The following is a 24,981-nucleotide window of genomic DNA, read 5'->3' on the forward strand; positions in this document are numbered from 1 at the left end:
CTTATATTAGTCTACCTACTGTAAAATCATACAACAATTCTCAACATGTTAAAAAAAAAAAGTTATAGCAAGAAAGCATCAACAAACTCACCTTTAACACCCTCCCAACTGGTGCATTCTTAACATCTTCAACAAATATTACATCTTTTAATGACCATGACTCCTCTTCTTTCTTATCAATTTCTTCCCAGGATGGTATTCCTTTGGTAGCTTTGCGTTCTGAATATTTATAAAAAAAAAATAACATAAATAAATAAATGTGCAGTAATGCATGCACTCACGCACGGATCAGCAGTTCTAAATACCTGTATATTCATGTATTCTGGATGGACCAATACTCGGCAGTCCATGTTTAGTGTGAACAACTTACCAAAGTGGTAGTTTTTTACAATGTAGTAAGAAATTAAATGGAAAGGATTTTTTTTTTTTTTTTATGAAAACCCTAAACACGAAAAGTACTAGAACCTATAGTATCAGTACCATGCACAGATTGGCGGTTAAGAAGGCAGAAGGTGGTACTTGTTGACATGAATTATTTAGGCACTTCAAGTACTTCAGGAAATATTTCAAGGAAGGTTGTTCCAAAACACAGAAGTTAAAGGGTTAAATGAGAAAGAAAAAAAGCTGGTTCTGTGAGTTTGAAGTCTGACAGTAAATGGAGTTCTGCCATGTGTTTCAACAGGTTTGAAAGAGGGAAAGGAAATTATAGAAGCCAATTCAGAAGAATGCTGCCAGTGGAAGTATTATAGAAAAGGCATGCAACAGAAATAGAACTTCACTGAAACCAAACAGTGGAGAGATTTTAAGAGATGGATCATTAATTAACCTGACAGACCTATTCTGAATGAAGTCTAGAAGCTTGGGTGAGGTTTTGGGGCCACCACCCAAGATGTGCAAACAATATTCCATGGTAGGATAAATTTAATATTTGTACAGGGTGAGTAGTTGTTCAGAAGAAAGGTAATTCTGAGAGCAAAAGATAAAACCCAGTGTTTTAGATGCAGAGGAGGCAATATTTGTGCTTATGCCAAGCAGAGACAAGACACCAAATATCCTAGTAGAGATATGTAGTTGTATCTAGATCTGAGTTGTAGACAAGCAAAGGAACAGTTGAATCTTTTTGGAGATCGGCATTTAAGGACTTGGTGGCAGCTGTTTGAGAAGTTGAAGATGTCTCAGCAGGGCAAGGGTTTTTCAAACTAGAAGGTGAAATGAAATTTGTTATCAGCAAAACTATGGACAGGATTACCAGTCAGCAGAAGGTCATAATGTACAAGAGGAAAAGAGATAAAAAAAAAAAAAAGAAATGAACCTGGGTAACATCAGCACTGAGTGGAGAAATTAGAAGAAAGCGAGCCATCCACCATCACCAACAGTAAGCAGTCAGAGAGAAAACTGATTACCCAATGGCAATTGTACCCAACGTATTTTTTCCATTTGTATGTACTTAACTTTAATATATGTTTTCTGTTGTAACAGAAATTCAACCTTAAAATTCACAATTATAATTAATATAATATAATTCAAATTTGTAACTCTTTCTATTTTTTATCCCTAACAGCATGGTCTGATGATGGGTATCGGTAAGATGCCCGAAACGTCACCTTAAATGTATAGAGGTTTGGGCAATTAGCTTAATAAACTATATTATTAATTTCACATGGTATATGAATGGTTTATTAAATATAGTAATTAATCTTCATGGAAAACGAAGTAACTATATGTTATTTGACAAAATAAATTATCACTGTGTAAATAATGATATTATGAACTATAATATTAATGAAAGGCAAATACTTGTAATCAAGATATGATTACCATTAATCATGCAGCTGTTAAAGAGAAAAATTAATTGGATGCTTCCAATAGATGAAAATGAAATTAAGCTGAGATTTGAACTTTCATATGGTAATTCTAAAATAATCTACAATATATAAACTACCCAAAGGAATACTCGTGAAAGCTTATTGAAATGAAATATACTAATATGTAATTAAATTACATATACTAATATGTAAACTAATATGTAATTAACAAGTAATTAAAAAGTTTAAAACTGGTTTATAGTTATTTATAATCCAGATATTAAAATAATTGTAGAAAAATTTTACGTTTTACCAAATTTTTGTTAATTGTGCTGTACTATAAAGATTTACAGCTTATTATTAAGCAAACGGCAATAGGATACAAATGGGCATACACATCTGTCCTTATCTGCATCCCATATCCCAAAGTGTTTTTTAGAAACTTAAAGATGGCATATACATAAGAAAACTTAATGTTATATAGATTGATATTTAACAATTTATAAAAACTTTTTTTTTTTTTTTTTTTTTTTACAACATGTCAATATAATCGTTATCAGATGTGTTAATAAAATCTGGGTGTAAAAAATCACTATGATAGTAATGGGTAGGTAATGTATGCAAATAATTTCAATCTATTTCAGGCACATTTGATTCCTTAATTTATTTGTTTCTATGATTAACAAAAATAGTATTAGCAGTTTCAAATAATACAAGGAAACAGAGAGAGAGAGAGAGAGAGAGAGAGAGGAATGGGGGGGGGAGAACCTAACCCATATATCTCTGCTAATAATTTGTCCAATTCATCCTTAAATTCATTCAAACTAACCATTTAACTTCAGATGGAAGTTTGTTACAACAATCAATTCCACTTTGGCTGAAAGTAATTATTAATTTGTAATTAAATGGCAATAAGTTAATTAGTTATTTACTTTTAATCCACTGATGGATATTTGCTTAAATGAATATCAGATGAACTGATGGGACTAGTAGCAGAGAAGAATACATGGAATAATTACAAATTATCAGAGGATACAGACACCTATAGTAGGTAAAAACTAGTCCAGAACCAAATGAACTAAGAAGGTTAGACAAAATAAGGCAATTACAAGTGTTTGATTAATTATGCAAAGAAAAGTAGCAAAGAATTCTTTCCTTATGTTAACACTATAAGAAAAGGATGAAACACATTGGTCCATTATATATGAATGGCAAAACACTACTGATGATCCTATTCAGCTGCTGACCAACAATAAAAATTTTACATTCACATTACATAAGTTGTTTTCATTGCATCATTTTGGCAATATTAATATGGACTGAAATATGATGTGTTTGTACTAAATTGTACATTATTAATATGGTTAAAACTTAGAAATGATAGCTTCACTATGTTGTGGAATGTGACCCACAACAAAAATACTTGCACAATTTTAAAGGATAAATGCCGTTTCAAAAATACTGCTCGTACTTGATACTCTACATAAGTGTAATAAGTGGCTGACACTGTTTACAACCTCACTGCTGAGTTCAATTAATTTTATAACTTCCTATATAATTTTAAGATACAATTTTTCTAAATATTACAATGAAAGTAAATATAACTTCTATTGGTCATAAATAGGAAATAAACAACTGATGGCAATATAATGTTCATCTCTGCATACTGCGGTGGCTCACAGTCGTGAAAATTTGTACAAATGGGCCACACTGAATAATCAACTTTGAGGTGAAAGCTGCACTTTGAAACAGAAATATCCATACCAAAAAACATGCAGTGAGGACCATACCTCAAAACATAAATATGTGATGAGGGTCCACCTTGAAACAAAAATGTGAATACACTTGGCAATGAGAAACACTGCATTACACAGTTTAATAAGAATAAAAGAAATCATAACCAAAGGTCCTTTCTGATAAACAGAAAAGTGAAACATACCTTACTTATACATAATGATACATGAGGCAAACTACTTTTTCTTTGAATAAAATAAAAAAAAATAAAATAAAACTAATCACATATTTGTCTGTCATTGAGCAACAGCACTTTGTTTTTTTGTGTTCGTTGAAGTGCAGTAGCTGTATTGCAGGCACTTTTTAACATGTTCACTGCTTTTTTAATCCACTTGGAGTGGAAACTACTTTCAGAACTTTTTCTTTCAATTTTACGGATGAAAAACTGGATATTTTTGTCAAGCAACCTTAACAAGAGGCTGATTAATTCAGTCATAATTAAAATAAAGCCCAAAAATGTATCTGCTCTTTTCAGTCCAGATTAACTCAATTCCATGGTTTTCAATCTCAGGTCGAAATGGTCATTGCAAAAGTTGGCAGCGAAAGTGTTAAAGAGGATTGGTGATGCTTGCATCTTTTTCAAAATTTCCTTGAAACGATTTTTAAAAGCACTTGGCAGGAAGTGACCAAAACATAAAATTATAATTTGTTACATTAATTAATTTTTCCAGAATCCACATTAATAATTCCTGTCAAGAAAATTCGGAAAAAATAACCATTGTAAATAACTAATCCTGTAGTAGTCTAATTTATGTGAAACAGTTATACACAACTAGTGTGACTGCCAACATGCAGCCCAGGATGGTTATATTTTCTCACTGATAAAGAATGAGAAGAATAAAAGCATCGCCAGACCCAAACAATCATTAGATTCAAGTTTTGTCAATGGCTGTTAGCTGAACTGATGAAGCTTAAAACTTTCAATGTAAAGTTTAGTACCAATAAAATCTGCTTGATAAAAGATTGTACTGCTGCTAAACCAAACAAAATGGTGTCTGTGAAAGGTACTCACAGGATCACAACAAGACAATGTTTTGTTTTTGTGTTGGTAATGTTTTATTTAAACTGGGTGGCACTCAAACACCGTATCTATTGCTTGGATAATTTCAATTAGGACATCCACGGTTATTCAAAAGTGACAATGCACTTATTACAGTGTATCCAAAAAAAAAAAAAAAATAATAATAAAAAAAAGAATAAAACAAAAAGAGCTCCTACCTTTTACCAACAAGCTGCTTTATTACACTGAGCAAATCATAATATATACAGATGGCTGGACAGTAATACTTTTCAACATTTTAGTCTAACTTATTTAGGCAATTTTCAAAAGTGTAGTCAATTTTCTATACCACTGTGGTAGAAAGTTACATCCTGCTGCCACCAAACAATGTTTTCACTGCCTATGAAATGTTCTAATTTTACTGAAGTCATTGACCATGAAGATGTTTCTTTAACTGCCAAACAGATGGAAGTAGATGGACAAGGTTTAGACTATGTAGTGAATAGTCAAGAACCTTTCAGTTCTTTAGATCCCTGTTTTAGTGGGTTGTATAAGGCCATGCATTGTTGGATTCTGAACACATTCTCTCTCTATACACAAACACAAAAAACTTCATGAAATTATGCTTAAATTTTGTCTTTAGCCCAAAGAAAATGAATGGACTACATGCACTTTTCATAAGTGTATACAGTTACCATTTAAGTATTAATATTAGTAGTAGTAAATTATGCAAGAAAGCAAGCTCATAAAGCATCATCCAAAAAAAAAAAAAAAACTTCACTCATCCATACCTCCAAGAATTTGTCTAGTGTTTTATTCAAACCACTCCCACTTTCACAACAACAAAAGGTTGTTCCAACAATCAACCACCTACTAACTTGAGGAAAACTTCCTTACATCTATCCTGCAACCATCCTTCCTCAACTTGAATTTATGCTCTCTGAGGAAAAATACTATCAATGTTTAACTTATTCAATCCATTCAAGGCCTTATTCAGAACTGAAGCCGTACTTGGTAAGAGCACCCTTTTGTTCCCTTCACCAATCTGGTTGCCCTTCTCTGCACCCATTCCAGTAGATCTACATCCTTCCTAAAGTGAGGCCTATAGAACGGTACACAGAACAATTACTGAAAGAACAGCATGACATTTGTAAGTCTCTCCCCAAAGGTCAGTTGTTAATGTGTATAAGTGTACCGATAGAGAGCACTGTCAGCTTTCTGCTAACAATTAATATAACTTTTTTTTGATAAACCATCAAATAAGAACTGTAAAATGTCACCATAATATAAGTAAATAAATTCACTTAACATAATAAAAAGAACACTAAACTCTACAATATAATGGACTCACATAAATTTATCCTATTAAATACAAAGAAATAATAATAATGCACAACTATTTGTGAAATGAAAGCACTTTATACCACATTTATTATAAAATAAATTTCGAATGACATCCAACATATCCAAGTGCTTGAACGTACTGGCTGTTAGTTTTAATGTTTTAAATGAACATTCTTCAACCACAGCATTTAATAAACCAATTAATTTTATTACAAATAAGATAAAGCATCCTCATTTCATAAATATTTCAATATATTCCATATTATGCTTTCACAAAACACATAATAATAATGCAGTTGTGAAAGATACACTTACTATGTGGTAACGGGCTAGATGCTGGTTCACTACAAGTAGATGATGCCGGTGATGGAGGTGGTGGCATTTCCTGGCGGTCTACTTTAGATTCACCACCTTTCGAATTGTCTTTAACATCACGCTGATCAAATTTCTTGTCACTAAATGATTTTTTTTCATATAAAACACATATTACTCTTTCAATAAAAATTGAAGTGTGTGTGTGTGTGTAGTACATGTACAATGTCATCATGCTGTTCTTTATATCTCTGTATTACTTAGGCACTTCTGATATTGTCTGACAAATCAAAGTTCATCCATACATTTTGCACAAGCATTTATAATAATTCTACTGCTATGTAAAAATAATATTAAAAATTGAATATACACATTAGGAAGTAGTTCAGAAAGTGGAATTATAAAAGAGTGATAATGGCACATTACTCAAAAAAGCATATTTAAATGATAGTAAACGACTTTGTAGAAGCTTTAGATTTTTTGTTAAAAAATTATCAATTACTATATATATATTTGCTCACCACGGGCTCAAAAAACATCAGCTTATAAAAACTATGAGGTGCGGCTAAAGAATTTCAGGAATAGCCATAATAAGATGCTACTGTCACAAACTACAACAAAGCTGCTAATGCTTGCTCTATTCACATTACTTAATTTTTCATTACGGCAGTTGCAAGTTGTTGTGCATTTATTGTCTAACAATATTAAATTAAACAAAGTGATCTGTGCTTCAAAAACATAATTTCTGAAGGATTTATGAAACAGTATGTGAAAGTAAAATTTTTAGTAAAATTTTAAAAATGTCCAGAAAAACAAATCAGTGAAGAAGTTCATGGTTTATGAAGAAATTTAATTCCAATGTCAAAAGGATGGGTTTCTGAGTGGCACAGGTGATTTTCTGAACAGAAATGTTTCTGACAATAATCAGTCTTACCATCCAATGATAAAAAAACTGATGATAATGCTGAAAGTGAAAGAAAATGTGTTTGTATTGATCAAAGAATGACTGTCAGAATAACATCAGAATAATCTGAAATAAAAAAATAGTGTATCATTAAATTTTAACAATAAAATCTTGAAATGAAGATGGCACCAGCTCAAACTGCATTATCAGTGAGGCTATTTCTGACAGAAAACCAGATCTTTCAGATGGAAAATGATCTGACTCCTAATTTCTTCCGATTTTGAAGAATCAAACTTCACTGAAAGGGACAATCAATATGATTTTGGATCACTGGATGAAGTGCAGAAATGTACATTCGGGGCAATATATATGTATATATTACAGCCACTTCCCGACTTACGTAAGGGTTGCGTTCCGCAGAATGCTACCTAAATTTCCCTAAATGCTTATGCGGCATTCGCAAATTTGATTGAAATAAATTTGACTGAAGCAAAAAAGAAATGTTTGACAAACATGTAAACGGAATTATTTATTCAATTTTTTTTCTTTATCTCATGATCAGGAAAAATTACAAAAGTTTACAAAATTAAAAAAATTTCAAAATTATAAATTTACAAAAAGAGAGAGGAGACAGGCATAACGTCAGCAAGTTTTACCTTTCGAGCATTGTTGCCAGAATTAACTCTCCAGCTGATAAGCACACCACTGAGGAAGTTAACGGCTGTGGAGATTTAGAAGGGGTTTTTCCAACACATCACAAAATTTCTCTGCGGCTGCAGAATCGGCACTGGTGACTTCACATATGTTAATGTTTTGGAAATCAGCGCAATGTTTGAACCTATTAAACCACTCATTACTTGCCATGACTTGGTTTGGGGTTCACCGTACTTATCCTTAATATCTACATAAATACTTCTTGCTTTTGCTTGAATGGTCATTAGACTCAGGGGTACTCCCTTCTGAATTTGATTTCCCGTCCATATTATTAATAGCTTTTCCATTTTCGATATACGAGGGGTTTTCGAAAAGTAAGGTAACACATTTTTTCTCTCAATGATGTTTAATAATACGAAGTTGAAATTACACACAAAGAAATAAGTGAACATGCCCTACTTCTCTGCAAATTTCCAGTTTTATTGATGCACTTGTCCCAGCGATGGATCAGTTTATCAATACCAGTACTGAAGAAGTCCATGCCCACATGCAGTAACCAACATCACACCAGTTGAACTTCCTCATCCGTGGTGAAATGCATTCCTGAAAAGTGTTTTTTCAAAGGGCCGAACAAATAGATGTCTGAAGGTGCTAAGTCTGGGATGTGGGGGTGACAGAGTTTCCTAACAATTACAGTGCAACCACTCATGAGTGGTGTGGGCAGTGTGTGGAGTTGCGTTGACATGCTACAGAATCACACTGCTTGTCAGGAGTCCTAGTTGTTTGCATCGAATGTTGGCTTTCAGTTTTTCCAACGTTGCACAGTAAAGCCGTGCATTGATTGTTCCTCCCTTTGGCAAAGAAATCCACCAACAGAATGCCTTGGCGATTCCAGAACACTGTGGCCATGACTTTTCAGACACTGGGAACAGTTTTGAATTTTTTTGCACACAGGATATTGTGCATGTTTCCAGGTCATGGTGTCTTGTTTGCTCCCTGGGGTAAAGTGATGAACCCACGTTTCGTCTGCTGACCATGCAAGTGAGAAAATCCTCTCCTTTGTCGCTATATTGCAACAGGTTCTCCAGACACATCCCCATGCGTTTTGCTCTGTTCTCCTCTGACAATTGTCGGGACATCCAGTGGCAGCACACCTTTCGAAAGCCAAGGACATCATGAACAGTTGATTTACTCAGGTGCAATTTGTGCAATTTCACAGTCTCACTCGCCTGTTTTTAAGAACGATGCACAAATTGTTGCCTTCTGTCTTGCTCGATGAAGGCCTGCCCGCCCGATGTTGATCTTCAATGTCAACACAGCCCACTTTAAATTCATTGCACCAAAAACACACCTGCTCATTTGTCATCACCTTTTTTGCCACACACAGCAACCAATTCACGGTGAATGTTCACTTGGTGAAGACCCTTTTGCTTGCAAAAAGCGAATAACTTCACAAACACCTGTTTTGGACCAAACTCACACGGTATGTGCCATTTTGCAACTGGAATCTGCTGTGAGGCAACAGTACTGCAACGCTGCACTGGCAGTCTTTTTGAATGTTATTAAAGGGTCTATCTGTCCACTGCGTTTTATCTCATTCCCTTTCACCATTATTAAGGGAAAAAAAGTGTCACCTTACTTTTCAGAAACCCCTCATAGCATCTTAATGCTGTTTTGTGATCACTGTTGACCTTAAATGCATTGATTCTTTAATATGTTCTTTTATATGTGCAATACATGACACACACTGTCCTGCTTTGTACATCTTAATTAATCATCTTTATTTCTATATCAATTCTGTTTCATTTCCTAGCCCTGCCACCATTGGTCTCTTTCCCTTCACCATTGTAATAAGTAAATAGGAATGAAGATCTTCTGAATATTTATTTATGGTTTTTATATGACTGAAAATTTCAGTGAAAGGGAACTCATTTCACCATAATACCATAATGTAAAAACCCACAGAATTCCAGTTATCAGTATTATCGCAAATGCAATAAGATCAAGTTTACTACCCGTTTATCGTGCTTACAGAAAAGCTGAATAAATCGGAAAGTGCAAATTGTTTTTATTGTTTTATGGTAGTGACCTCCAGAAGTGTGCTTTAAAAAATATCACAAAGACGTTTCAAATTGATTCTTGTAACAGAACATATGATAACGATGAAAGCGTAGCACAATTTTCATTATAAAAATGACCTTTTAGAGAGAAGCTTAGTTATATAGTGAAAATTTCAACTTCCGCGGACTTGGAATGAATTACTTTTTTTTTTTGTTAGTTGTTGGCGCATCGGCTTCTGTGGCCATAATGTACCTCCCAAGGTTTTTGCATTTTACTGTGATCCAAGCCTGAGGTGGGATTCAAACCCACAACCTCTGGGTTGCCAGGCAGGCACTTTACCCACCTGGCTAGCCCAGTTGGCTTGGAATGAATTACCAAAAAAAAAAAAGTTATTGGGTTCAACATTACGATATTTTTACAATACCTCCATTTATTCCTACAGGATGCAAAATGTTTCCAAAATTTTTTTAAGTTTGCATTGGCCGGCAAAAGCTTCCGTAAAGTCGAAATTCCATAAGTGGCTGTATACCGATTAAAATGAAAAGGGGGGGGGGGTGAGAGAGAGAGAGGGTGGCAGAAGGTAACAAAAAAAAAAAAAAAAAAGCTCCCTCACTTTCTAGTTCAGTAAAAGGCAGCATTTGCTGCCTTTTACTGAACTAGACTACTTCCTCTTTTTTCCATTTTACTGCCTTCTTGTTATTCTATTCAACATATTATATCGATTATATATAAAAATGTAAAAATAGATAAGTCTGATACAGTTTGCATAGATGGAGGCGAAAATTACACAAAGTGCCAAGGACTAGAAGGGCAAGGATAGTAGAAAAAATAAGTATTATAGATTTGAAAGTTATGATGAATTAAGAAAATTATACGCTGAATTGCAAAGCCAATTTGGAGGTGAAGGAACTGTAAAGTAAAATTATATAAAATAAAGTAAAATGTAATAAAAGGCGGTAGAGCTGTCATCAGATTTATGCCCCCTTACGAACCTAAGGGGGGCATAAATTCAAATTGAGGAAAGACAGCTGTAGAATAGATGTGAGGAAATTTGCCTTTAGCCAGCGGGTGGTTAATTGCTAGAACAAACTTCCATCTGTTGTTGTGGAAGTTGATAGGTTAAATAAATTTAAGGAGGAACTGGACAAATATTTAGAGGGAATGGTTGTGTGAATTTTTTTATTAATTTTTTCGCTAATGCTACATAAGCTCATACGCTTGCTTTCTTGCATCATATGCCACGTTTACTATTACTACCTGACCATGTATCAGGAACTGCATTTCTATACTGAGGTATAGTCCCCAGATGAATTACCTGCCCGTGTATCAATATTTACTTCAGCTGACATCAGACTTTGCATTTTTGCCATCGCTGTAGGAAAATCTTTATTGTGCAGTAAAGATACAGATACAATAATGTGCCCGCCACAGCCAGGAGGCCAGGGGCTTATTCGACTTATATAACTAAATTTGCCCACCCATATCTGATGACAGCTCTACCACCTTTTATTATATTTTACTTTATTTTGTTTAATCATTTGGTATTAATAATTTTACTTTACAGTTCCTTCACCTCCAAATTGGCTTTGCAATTCAGCCCATAATTTTCTTAATTCATCATAACTTTTAAGATATTAACATTCTTTTGCCTTTTTCAAATCTACAATACTACTTTTTTCTACTATTCCTTCTAGTCCTTGCATTTTGTGTAATTTTCACCTCCATCTATGGAAACTATCAGACTTATCTATTTCTATTTTTACATGCTTATACACTTTTGCATCCTTTAATGCTGCTTTGCACATTTTGGTGCATTTGTCATATATATATATACACATATACAGCAGACTCTCGATTTAATGCGATCAGATTAACTGGGAAGCAGATTAACCGGGACACTTCAAGACTCCAAATTTTAAAAAATAAATCAACCAGAAATCATAAAATTCAAGTAATAACTAGAATAGGTATAAACAGATATTTTGCAAGTCATAAATAAGCGACAAGCGGCATTATAAGTCGTCATTGGGAGATTAGTGTACCTATTATCTAGGGGGGGGGGGTATATGAGAGAGAAGAAATTTTTAGTTTGTTTTAGTGCATTGTGTCGATTGTTGTGTTCCATCGCACCGCAAAAAAGACAAATTTTGTTTCGTTATTTATGTCAGGGATGTCGGAATTTTTTTTATAGTAAATATTTCTTTATTTATTTATTTTTTTTTTAGAAATTGCAAAAATGATGGGTAAACGCAAAAGAGTTGCGCTTTCAGTTAAACAAGAACTTGAAATTATTCAAAAGTTTGAAAAAGGTGCATCCGCTAAATCTCTAATGAACCATTATAATGTTGGTGACCAAACCCTACACGACATTGTAAAAAATAAAGGGAAGCATCATATTGGACACACGAGTAGTACGTGGTAAGTTTTTTTATCTATCACCATATTTTTTAATGTAGGTTGCTGAACATTTTTCAATACAGTAAGTCCCCGACTTACACAACTACGGATTTACGTAAATTTGTTTTCACTCAATTTTTTTTTTTTTTTTTTTTAGGATTGTAAAATTTAAAACAAAAAATAATAATAAGCAATCAATAACAATGATCACGGCATGCATAAATTGCACAAGTGAGATCGGAGTAACAAGCAAAAAAATAGGAAAAAAAGAGAAGATTCTTACAATTATTTATGGGGTTTTTTTTATATGACTGAAGATTTCAGTGAAGGGGACACACATTTCACCATCATCATCATGGGTTCCTTCAGTCTCTACGACTGGTTGGTAACACTGATGACTTTTTTCCACATCTCTCTGTTGAGTGCGCTTCTTCAAGTCCTGGTATGATCTTGTTGTATCCCTTTGCAGTTGCTTTATGAAATTGTTTCTGGGTCGCCCTCTGGGTCTAGTTCCATTAATCTTTCCTTCTATAATCAGGCTTAACATTTCACTATGTCTTAGGTTATGTCCAAACCACCTTCCTCTTCGCTCCTTAATTAGGTTTATCATTTTTCGTTTTTCTCCTAGCTGTTCTAAGACTTCTTTATTGGTCTTTTTTTTGGTTCAGCTTACAGGTGACCCCCACTTAACGCTGATAGTTCGTTCCAGAAAAACAGAGCGCTAAGTGAATCCGCGCTAAGCGAGCGCCATATTCCCATAAGGTAACACATGTATTTTTGAGTTGCGGTCTATTCCATAGGATATTTTCTAATCAATAATAAATGGTAGTGAAAATATGCACCAATGTCTATTAAAAATATTTAATATTCAAAATTTTGTACATATAAAATATTCTACATTATATACACATATAATTATGAGGTAATTAACTAACGAAAATCATGAATTTATTAATTCGATGGCCCTGTGCTCTCGAGTTTTCGTATCTTTGGACTGAAAAATGTGTCAATTTTGGGTTGTGCTTTGGCTCTCTTCCTCTCATTGTACAACATCATGTAGGGATTCATTTCTTTCTTCAAATTTCTTATTACCTTGGCACTTCGTTCCATGTCAGGGTCGTTCTCCCGGAAATAATCACACTTTTTTTCAAAGTGTTCAAAAGCTTCACTAAGTCCTTTTGCAGTCAGCGACTTCATCGGTTCTTCATCTATAGTATCTTGATCATCATCTCCCTCAATAGCAAGCTCTTGTTCTTTTATAATTTCCATTAGTTCTTCATTAGAGAGGCCATCCCTGTCGTTGTCAATCATCTCTTGTACGATGTCTTCGTTAATTTCGTGTAATCCTGCTTCTTTTCCGAGCTCAACAATTTTGTTTTAACATTTTCAATGGAATCATCAGGTTCCTGGGAATGCTTTATGCAATTTTTCCTAACTTTCCTCCACACTCCATTCATGGTTTTCTGAGTCACTTCATCCCAGGCACTTGAAATGTTGTAGATGGCGGTTTTAATGTTATAGGATTTCCAAAACTCCTTTAAGCTCGGTACATTTTCAGTGTTGATGGCTTTAATAGCTTGGGAAAAGGTGTTCCTTATGTAGTACGCTTTAAATGTTGCAATTACTCCTTGGTCCATTGGTTGGATCAGAGACGTAGTGTTTGGAGGCATGTAAAAAACTTTTATGTGATTGTTCAAGTCTTCTAAGCCCTCTTTGCTTGGGTGTCCTGGCGCATTGTCCATGATTAGAATAGCTTTATAACCAATGTTATTTTTTGCACAATATTTTTCCACTGCAGGACAGAAGAACTCAGCATACCAATCAATGAAAAGCAGCCTGGTTACCCAAGCTTTTTTATTAGCCTTCCAGATTACAGGTAGGTTTGATATAGCTAAACCTTTAAGAGCCATTGGATTTTCGGAATGGTAAACTAAAAGGGGTTTTAATTTAAAATCCCCCGCACAATTACCACCCAACAACAAAGTTAACCGATCCTTCGCCGCTTTGAAGCCTGGCATGTTTTTTTCTTCTTTCGATATGAAACTTCTTTTAGGCATTCGTTTCCAAAAAAGACCTGTTTCATCTATGTTAAAAACTTGTTGAGCAGTGTAACATCCCTCTTCAATAATTTTAACAAATTCTTTTTTGAAAGTTTCAGCTCCTTGTTGATCTGCACTTGCAGCTTCTCCCTGTATTGCTACATTGTGCAGGTTATAGCGCTTTCTAAATCTATCAAACCAGCCCTTACTAGCATTAAATGGTTGTTTATTGCAGGAAAAGTAGTGTAAATCAATTATGGTGTGACTCATGGAGAATGTTTATGGAATTTCCAAAACAGTAAAACAAACAAATTTTATGTACTTCGGGTGACCACAAGGTCAGAGGAGTTCAGAAGACAAGAGAATACTGTACAAGAAACAGCACCGCATTTAGCACTCATGGGATTGGTTGTGTGAAAAACATTTCGCAAGTTATAGTTCCCACGGTAAAACAAAAGAAGAGATAGGGAGTAAATCTATTTTTGGTATCTTTCTATTAAAGGTCAGAACAGAAAATGCAGACTTCGTAACAACATATGACACTGGATGGTAAATTTTTTCAACTTGTGTACTAAAAAAGAATTTCTCCCTTGAAACTATCCACACCAAGAAAATAAGAGCATATTGAAAGTTTCAATTTTGTACATAGAGTAGAAATTATAAAAATAATTACTGTAGTTAATTTCATGGTGGCTGTTTTCTCCTTTTGCCAAAAAAAAAAAAAAAAAAAAGGCTCAAAACAGACTGGACTGAAGACGGATTTGCCAAAAATTCAATTTGTATGCTAGTAAAATAGCGTTACAGTGAGTTTTGACAGCGTTATAGTCAGATACGGGCAGGGCCGGCCCAAACAAAAGCGGGGCCCGGTGCAAAGTTGACTTGCGGGGCCTTGATACAAATTCGTACAACAAAATAATTTATTGCATTTTGATATTTATTACATTGCACAAATTGGTTTAGTAAGGATTACATGAAAATAATAAATAATTAAATTATTTTAATAAACTTAACATTTCAATCACAAAAAAAAAAGAAAAATAATTGCTTCATATACTTATAAAATATAATTTGGTATGCGACTTAATCGAATAAGGTCATAATATGTGATTTTTGTTTCATTTTCTTACGTGTTTTATAGCAAATTCGTTGATAATATCATCATAATTTAGTTTTTTGGCTATTTCGGGTTCGATAGATAAAATGGCTAAGAGGTAAATCGTTCTTGACTAATGCTAGATCTCAAGTAATTTTTTATTATTTTCAATCTTGAGAAAGATCTTTCTGCAGATGCGACAGTAATTGGTAAGGTTAATATAATTTTCAGAACAGTAACAAAATTTGGATACAATTCAAATAAATTATTTTTCAGTAAATATTGTAATATTTGTAATATTGTGATCCTGGAAGGCAAAACTCGACGACAAATTTTGATTTCATTAAAAAAATCAATGCAATCAATATCGTCTTGCAAGGTAGCATTTAAGTCTTTGCAACATTTAAGAAGATCGTTTTCAGTCAGTTTTTGAATATTATCCGAATTATATAAAAAACCATATGATGTCTCATGTTCGTGATAAATTTCGAATCTTTTCTTAAAAGAAATAAATGCACTATCGATTATGACTAGAAACTATTGAATTCTGAAATATTCTTCGCCTGATGAAATAGGCTGATCAGTTCCTTCATAACAAAATTGCTTTGTTTTTCGTCCAGTTCTTTCTTAAATTCAGATGTCACTTGTAATTCTTCAGCTTTTTCCTTTGCAGTTATTAAAGAAGATTTGAATCCCGATTCACGATGCTGTTCAAAAAAATTTAAAAGGCCTTTTAAATGTGAATTTGCAGTACCGATATCTATATTTGAATTTTGAAATATCTTGCTCACAATATTTACTTCATTCAGTATGTCATACCAAATGACCAAACTTAATAAAAATTCAAACGAAGTAAGTTTATTTTCGATTGATTGGATTTCGGATTTCGTTTTCATGTCACTGGTATGTTCATAAAGGTATTTCAAAGCTAGAGAAAACTGTGGTACTTGGTATCTCACACATTTCACACTTTCCAGGCGACATTCCCACCTCGTTGCTGACAGTGGTTTTGCAGTAAGATGTTTGACACGCTCTTTTAATATATCTCAGCGTATCACAGAACTTGCAAAAATATTATATATGCTTTGTAAAGTCCCAAAAAATGAATTTGCAAGAGAAGATAATTTTGAATTGTCTCCAAGAACTAAATTCAAATTTTGACTTCAGCAGGGCATATACCGTGCTTTGGAATTCTTTTGCAGGATAAGTGCTTTGGTCAAACCAGTATTATTAACTTAAAATTTTCTCAGAAGAAAATTTAAGTCGACTTTTTGAATAATTTCGAATTCACTCGAACTCTCGAAGGTAGAAAGCGAAAAAGGGCCGAGAAAACCTAGTCGGTGGTATATATAGCCTTTAGAGTACGATAACTATGCAAACGCTGGAAACATATAATCGTACGTCTGAGCGACTTGTAAGGAGAGATATTTTAAATATATCTGAAAGAAAAAATATTTTTCCGTGTTCTTTGGAGAATTCTTGGCGGGCTTTCAGATAATGTTAATAACATGATTATTGACATTTTATTTCTTATGTATATTAAAAATATGGCTATTTTATGGCGATGTCGCTAGATTTTGCGACAGTATTGAAACAAAAAAAAAAAATGAAACCATTTTTATTTTGCAAAATCAATCAGCGGCGCGGGGCCTTGTGCGCTCGCACCCCCCCTCGGGCCGGCTCTGGATACGGGTTATAATATAAGAACAGCGTTATAGCGAATCAGCATAAAGCGAACCGCGTTATAACGGGGGCCTGCTGTATTTTCTTGAATTTTCTCCGGCACCACATCTCAAATGCTTCAATTCTCTGTCCGTCTCTTTTGTTTATCATCAGGTTTCGGATGCATATAGAGCCACGTTCGAAACATAGGATTTTAGAATTCTTTTCCTTATATGCTCATTCAAATACTTTGTTGTCAGAATTTTTTGTTTTTCCTTGAAAGCTTGTTTTGCTTGCCCAATTCTTGCTTTTATTTTGTTGGTGCATCTTACATCTTGGCTCAGCATTTGTCCTAAATATTTAAATTTTGCTACTTGTTCAATATTATTGTTTCCTATTTTGATGTTCATAGCTTAAAGGGTCCTTTGAGAATGTCATCCACTTGTTTTATTCATGTTAATTATCATATCATAAGCCTCTGCTGCGTGGTTGATCAGCTTTAACATCTCAATCAGGTCACTCCTGGTTGCTATAATTGCTTGATTATCCGCAAATTTTATTGCTTTTATTTGTTCGCCATTTATAGTCACTCCTAGATTGCTGTTTCCGGGGGCTTCTGCCATCATTTCCTCTGCATAGAGGTTAAATAGGCCTGGTGAAAGTAGGCAGCCCAGCCTTGTCGTACTCCTTTTTCTATTTTTGTTGGGTCTGTTTCCAAGTTATCAATGTATACTATGGCTTTCTGGTCTTTGTACAATTTTTTTATTAAGTTTAGTATGTTTTCGTCCATTCCTATTTTTTCCAGGATTGAGAAGAGTTTTGCCCATTGTATTCGATCGAAGGCTTTCTCATAATCAATGAAGCAGATGTAAAGGTTTTTTCCTAGATCCATAAATCTCTCTCCCATGAGCCTTAGGGCTGCGATGGCATCTCTTGTGCCCCTATCTTTCCTGAAACCAAATTGGTCGGGTGCTAAATATCTGTTAATTTTGTCACTGATTCTGCATTTTATTATTTTTAGTAGTATTTTGGATACATGCGGGATAAGGCTGATAGTCCGGCGTTGGCTGCATTCCTTGGTATTGTGCTTTTTGGGGAATGGGATCATGACTGCTGTGCAATGATCTTCAGGCCATGAATCTTCTTTGTACATCTGGTTTGTTAAGGTGAAAATACATTCATGTAGCTCATCACCACCCTCTTTAATGAGCTCAACGGGCAAGGAGTCAATTCCTGCTGCTTTCCCATTAGGCACTGCTTTTAGTGCCACTTCAAATTCTTTGGTTATTGGCAGGTCTTCCGTGTTGTCTTCTGAGCCACTCCTTTTGATTTCTATTTCTTGTTGGTGGTCTTTTTGGTAGAGTTCGGTGATATATTCTTTTCATCTTGTTTTTATTTCTTCAGGTTCTGTCAAAAGTTGACCATGTTTGTAGTTTACAGCGCTGGATCTTATTCCCTTCTTCCTTGTGAAGTGTCTAATTTTGTTGAAAGCTAGATCTGATCTGCTTTTTTTATCTAGATCTTCAATGAACCTACACCTCTTGCTCCACCAAGTTTCCCTTGCTTGCTTACTTACACTCTCTTTGTAGTTAATTCCTTAATTTCTTATATTTTGCTACACCTTCTTCAGTATTGTTGGTTTTCCATTTCCTTTTTTCCTCTACTTTTGCCCATATTTCTTGTGAGATCCAGGGTTTCCTTGCTTCTGTTCCTTTGAAGCCTAAAATTCCTCTTGTTGCTCTGGTGATGGCTTCTTTAATAAACTTCCATTTTTCTTCTACTGTTTTATTTTCATTAAGGTTTTTTGTATCACTTCACCTATTGTGTCTTTGAATTTTTGCTTTTCTTCTTCTTGTCTTAATAATTCTAAATTCCACTTCTTCCTGTTGCTCCTTTTCTTTAGTGTTTTAAATTTTAGTCTGCTCTTTAACATTACATTTCACCATAATAACGTAAAAACCTACTATTGGTTTTATCGCGAATTCAATTAGATTGAGTTTACTACCCATTTATAATAGATTGCACTAACAGAAACACCCAATAAAACGGAAAGTGCAAATTGTTTTTATTGTTTTTTGTTGACCTCCAGAAATGTGCTTTAGTAAAATGTGAGCTCGCATGGGGTGATAACAGTGAGTTTTCGCCTTAACCCTGTGAAGTTCTTTACAGAAAATTTCATTTTGCCCATTATCATGGTGCCGACTAAGAGAATAAGTGGCAGCGGTATTAGTACATCTACCAACAAAAGGAAAGCGATCGATTTGGATCAGAAAATTAAACTAATAAGAATGTCTGAAATGGTCAAACATTAACAAGTATCGCGCTGAACTCAGATTTGTCAATAATAATATAGTAGCAATACGTTACTAGTCATTCCCGAGTTATGTAAAACTTGACAAAGTAAGAAGTCGTCCTGGAACGTATCCCTTACGTATGTTGGGGATCAGATGAAAACAAGAGTGAACTTTCAAAAGAACTGTTGAAATTTGTAACTGGGATCCAGAGTTTTTAAAAAACATTGGTCACAGGAGATGAAATGCTATATATCCTTACAACTTCCAGACAAAATATCAATCCCATGAGGGGAAATACCCACTGCTCCCATGAAGAAAAAAATTTAGGTTTACATTTCATGAAATCGCAGCAGGATGTCATACTGTAGAATACTGATTATATCTTGAAATTTTAATTTCCCACGTTACAAACTTCCATTATCTACAACTGAACTTTTAGCAAAGACTGTAAGCTATAATATTTCATTTTTTTAAAAATATTGCTACCACCACATTTATCATAATGAAAACTATTGAACAGTTATAAAGTTTGATATTATTAACATTTAAAATGTAGCTCTGTTTTGTTAAAATTATGTTTCCTATATTAAAGCATTTACTTTTTTTTTTACTCCCAACATTATTACTGTGAATGACCGCATACACGTTTTTGTGTGAAGCAAACTATGATATGGGGTTTTTTTTTTTTTTTTTTGATTTGGTAGTTGTTGGCGCTTCGGCTTCTGTGGCCATATTGCACCTCCCAAGGTTTTTGCAGTACTTTGATCCAAGCCCGAGGCGGGAATCGAACCCGCGACCTTTGGGTTGCCGGGCAGGTACTTTACCCACTCGGCCTATGATATGGGAGCAACCAGCAAAGATGCTGGTTAACTATAGCAGTGGGGGGGGGGGGGGGAGAGAGAGAGAGAGAGAGAGAGAGAGAGAGCACAACTATAAAGATATGTTTTTACTATGTTATTGAGAGAAGTTTAAATAAGAAGGGAAATGTTTTGGTATAAATAAATTATTCTAAATGTGTTAAGAAAATAGAAGGAAAACTTTTCTGAATTTATTGAAAACTAAGCTAAATGAAGGAAAACTTTGCTTTTGGAATTTCAAATGCAATTTGCATTCTATCAGATGATAGTTGAAACATGAAAATAAAATGTATTTTACCACAAGGGATTATCTCTCAAACATAGAAAACGTTATTCGAGCTATTTTAAGGAATCAGAGGTAGCAGAAAACTGCCATATACTCCGGAATATAAGTTGATCTTTAAAGTGCAAAAAAATTGTAAGGCAGTCCTATGCTTGAACTAAAGGAATTTGCTTAAGGCTAGAAAGGCATGAATTAATATCAATATATTTACTGGTATTAACCAGATTTTATCACTCACCTTTTAAAACATTATGTTTTTGGATTTACTTTAAGTTATCAAAAAAGTGCTTTTGAGATAGTTTTGATTTATAACAGAAAATCTGCTTCCATATTGAGGCACTGTTTACAGAAAAATCAATTAGCAGTACAGTATCAAAAACAGATAATGATTCAGTTACATAATCAAAGGGTCTGATGTATATATGCTTCAGTGAGTGATGCCAGTTTTCATCTATACCTGTAGGTTTGTTTTCACACCTGCTACACAAAGGAGTACTATATACACTTACTGCTTTCTTTACACTGCAGTGTAATAAAATGTAAATGTATATTTTATTACTCGCAATTTGTAGAAGAATAAGAGAAATTTACCTCGATATGATACATAGAACACTTCCATATGATACTCTACAGAAATGGAGAGTATCATATGGACGTGTGATAGGTTAGACCAACATACTGAGGACACGTTTTACACAAATATTCAATGGAAATCACGTAGATCCTTGGTAAGATGAGTTGCATTCACTGCAAGAAATGTATACCAAGTCATTTATTTGTATCGTGAAAGGAAAGGACTGAGCGATTGATCAGCATAGTGTGTAATTTCCATATTGGTCTGGCCACAATCTTAAATTCGGTGTAGTTTTTTTGTATCCTATTCTTAGCTTGTACCCTGATTCAGTTTATTGTAGCAAGGGGACAGTGTGCTTCTTGTGCAGCAGCGTCAGAATTAGCCTTTCATGCTGGTAAAGAAAACCATACATTTTTATTTAACGAGGCCAAAATACTTAAATGTCCAATGTAATTATACGAGACTATTAAGTGCAGAAACCATTGAAATTAAATTAAGTAGCAATGTAGTGATCTAATACGCCATTTGTATGTGATTTAGCCTGGAGTACATGGTTGAAGGAGAGGGGAAAGCGAACCAATATCATAACTAAACTCACTTCTTATCTTCCTTCATGGATTAGGTGATCCACCTGTTCCGATCTCAAAGAGGTCTGGCCATCTTTTCTTTGGTCTTCCTCTGTCTCTTTTTCCTTTTGCTCTATATGTATAAGCTAATTTAGGGAATCTGTTATCTTCCATTCTTTCTACATGTTCTTTCCATCTTTGTCTATATTCTATAATTTTTCCATTAACTGAGTAAATCTTTAATTCCTTTCTAATATTTACCTTTGGTATGTTATCTAATTTTGTACATGCTTTAACATATCTTAAAAATTTCAATTCTGCAGCTTGTATTCTGTTAATGTCTCTTTGTTTCAGTATCCATGTTTCTATATGTATAAGCTAATTTAGGGAATCTGTTATCTTCCATTCTTTCTACATGTTCTTTCCATCTTTGTCTATATTCTATAATTTTTCCATTAACTGAGTAAATCTTTAATTCCTTTCTAATATTTACCTTTGGTATGTTATCTAATTTTGTACATCCTTTAACATATCTTAAAAATTTCAATTCTGCAGCTTGTATTCTGTTAATGTCTCTTTGTTTCAGTATCCATGTTTCAGAACCATAAAGAAGTGTTGGTATTGCCATTACTTTATAAAATTTCAATCGTGTTTCTTTCCTTGTTTTCTTAGCCAGAGTTCTTTTTATTGTTCCACATATATTTTGAAATTTCACCAATTTCTGGTTCATATCTTCTATCACATCCTAGATATTTAAAATGTTTTACTTGTTCTAATATTTTATTGTCTATAACTATTTTTGTTCTCACCGTATTTTTCCCTTTAAAAGCCATTGTTCTAGTTTTCATCATTGATATTTTAACTTTATATTTTTCTGCTATTTGGTTTAATTTAAATACTGCTATTTGGTTTAATTTAAATACTGCTCTTTGTAAATTATCTTCACTATCTTGAATAATTACTTGATCATCTGCAAATAACAGTGTATTAATCCTATTCTTTGTATTTAAATATATACCTGTATTAATTTCTTCTTTCCATTTACATATCATATCCTCGATATACAGGTTAAACAGCGTTGGTGAAAAGCTACATCCCTGTCTAACTCCTTGATCTATTATACTTTCTTCTGTTAATTTATTACCTGTATCTATTACCATTTTTGTTCCTTGATATAAACTCTATTTTTGTAAGATACTTTGGGTATCCTTTATTACTCAATATGTCCCATAGTTTTTGTCTGTTTACTCAATCAAATGCTTTTTTCATAATCTATAAATGCTAAATGTGTTTCTAAATTAAACTCTTTTTTGTTTTTCTATTATTTGTTTTAATATAAATATATTATTGTACATGATCTTCCTTTTCTGAATCCTGCCTGTTCTTCTATTAATATTTCATCAGAGATAATTTTAATTCTGTTATTTCTTATTTTGCTATACATTTTATATACTATATTTAGTATGCTAATCCCTCTATAATTCTTTGTATCATTTCTATTTCCTTTTTTAAATATTGAAATAATTTTTGTTATCTTCCATTCTTCTGGTATTTTATATTGTTCCCAACATTTATTAAATAAATTTGGTATCCTGTCTTTCAAAAAACTTCCTCCATACTTGATCAGTTCTGCCTTTATACCATTTATTCCTACTGCTTTCCTATTTTTTGTAGCTTTCAATGCCTTTTCCAATTCTTCCTTCGTTATCAGATCTATGTCACTAACTGGATCTCTTCTGTTTGATATGTTGGGTCTTTCCACAATTCTTCTTCCTTTATTATATTTATTCTTGAAGTGTCTTTCTCTGTGCTATTCAAGTGTTTCATCATTTTATATGCCAAATTTTGTCACTTCCTTGTATAAATTTTTTTTTTTTTTTGGTAATTATTAGTATTTCAAAATATTATTATTAAAATAAATGACCATGGATTTGTGGTTGAAAAAAGGAACTTTAAAATGAAAAGCAAGTACTTCTAGTATTGCAACTATGGTCGATGAAAACAAACACAATATTGTCACACTTCAAAGTGAGGATGAACAATCATAGCCTTTTGTTACCCAAAAATCTGAAGTGAAAAAACAGAAACCAACTAATAAAAGACCAAAATGAAAGTATGATGACAGTTATTTGAATTTCGACTTTACATGTGTTGGAAATAAAGATGCTCCTGATATACAGTGCATCATATGTAATAAAATATTAGCAAACAATTCTTGGGCTCCCACTAAACTTGTGTTTCGAAAGTGTTCCGTGAATATGTTGGGAGATGAAAAGTGTTCTATGCATGTTGGGAGATGAAAATTGTTCTGTGACTAAAAAAGTTTGGGAAACACTGGTGTAGACAAATAATCGCGACCTTTCACGTGCATGGACAAATCTCTCTATTTAAGATTCAAATTCACATACTCTGTAATTTCCATTCCTGTGATCACAAAATACAGCCGAAAAACAGTCTGCTTCAGGAAGGAAAATCATGTTTCAAAATTTACGTTAAACTTTTCAAATTTTATTTAATTTTTTAATTGTTTTTGAATTTTTAATTAATTTTTGAATTGGTTTCAATTGATTTTTCACTGTAATCTTTTTGCGTTAATCTTTTATTCGTTTTAATTCTTGGAGAGTATCATACAGAAGTGTTCTATATATCATATTGAGGTAAATTTCTCTTATTCTTCTACAAATATTGATATCATTGTAGAACGTATTGAGATCACAGCTCTGTTATATACTATCGAAATTCATATTTTAAACTCTTTTTGACTATTTCATTCACTTCCTTTCTCTCCAGGCATAAACTATTGATACACACAATTATGGGATATTTTTTGAACACATAATTTGTTGCATAATTACATTAGATTAACACAAAGATACTCGACCCAAATATACCATATTTCTTTCCTAAAATATTGCCTTCAAAACAACAACATTCCAAAATTTGCCACAGTCAATTTAAATCATAAATTTTCGGGCATAAAGCAACTAGAACTTGCCACCTCGTGTAATATAGTTAAACTTGCCTTAAAATCTAGGTATTCCAATGAACAAAAATATCTCTCCCAGGTTAGGAAACTTTGCAACAAATTAAAAAATTATCTACATTCAAATGATTGGTCTGTATTGAAGACCTCCATAGATTTGCAACGTGACGCACAGGCCACAGAAATAAAAAAGACACATTAACAAATTAAATATATTATGGGGATATCAAGACAGGTTTATACGAGTTCAAACACATGCTCGCAAGCTTTTGACCAAGTACGTACGAGTTCGTTGCTGACACCCCCACATGCATACAACATGCTGACACACAATTAGAATGCTTCAGCTGGTGCTCAAA

The 24,981-nt window shown here is 33.5% G+C and overlaps 1 protein-coding gene across 2 annotated transcripts in view; it reads right to left on the reverse strand.

Annotated features, from left to right (window-relative positions):
• The window catches only part of hyd (E3 ubiquitin-protein ligase hyd), a 670,489-nt gene that overhangs the window by 445,805 nt on the left and 199,703 nt on the right, over positions 1 to 24,981 (reverse strand). For both annotated transcript variants that reach the window (XM_090375987.1, XM_090375986.1), the window contains exons 13-14: positions 6,259 to 6,398; positions 92 to 219 (exon numbers count right to left, since the gene is read on the reverse strand). In XM_090375987.1, coding sequence (XP_090232113.1) covers positions 92 to 219; positions 6,259 to 6,398 — 268 coding nt within the window. The remainder of the gene's footprint in view (positions 1 to 91; positions 220 to 6,258; positions 6,399 to 24,981) is intronic.

The sequence above is a fragment of the Mastigoproctus giganteus genome, chromosome 6 (genome assembly GCF_048544385.1).
Source record: "Mastigoproctus giganteus isolate SK-2022 chromosome 6, ASM4854438v1, whole genome shotgun sequence".
Lineage (NCBI taxonomy): Eukaryota > Metazoa > Arthropoda > Arachnida > Uropygi > Thelyphonidae > Mastigoproctus > Mastigoproctus giganteus.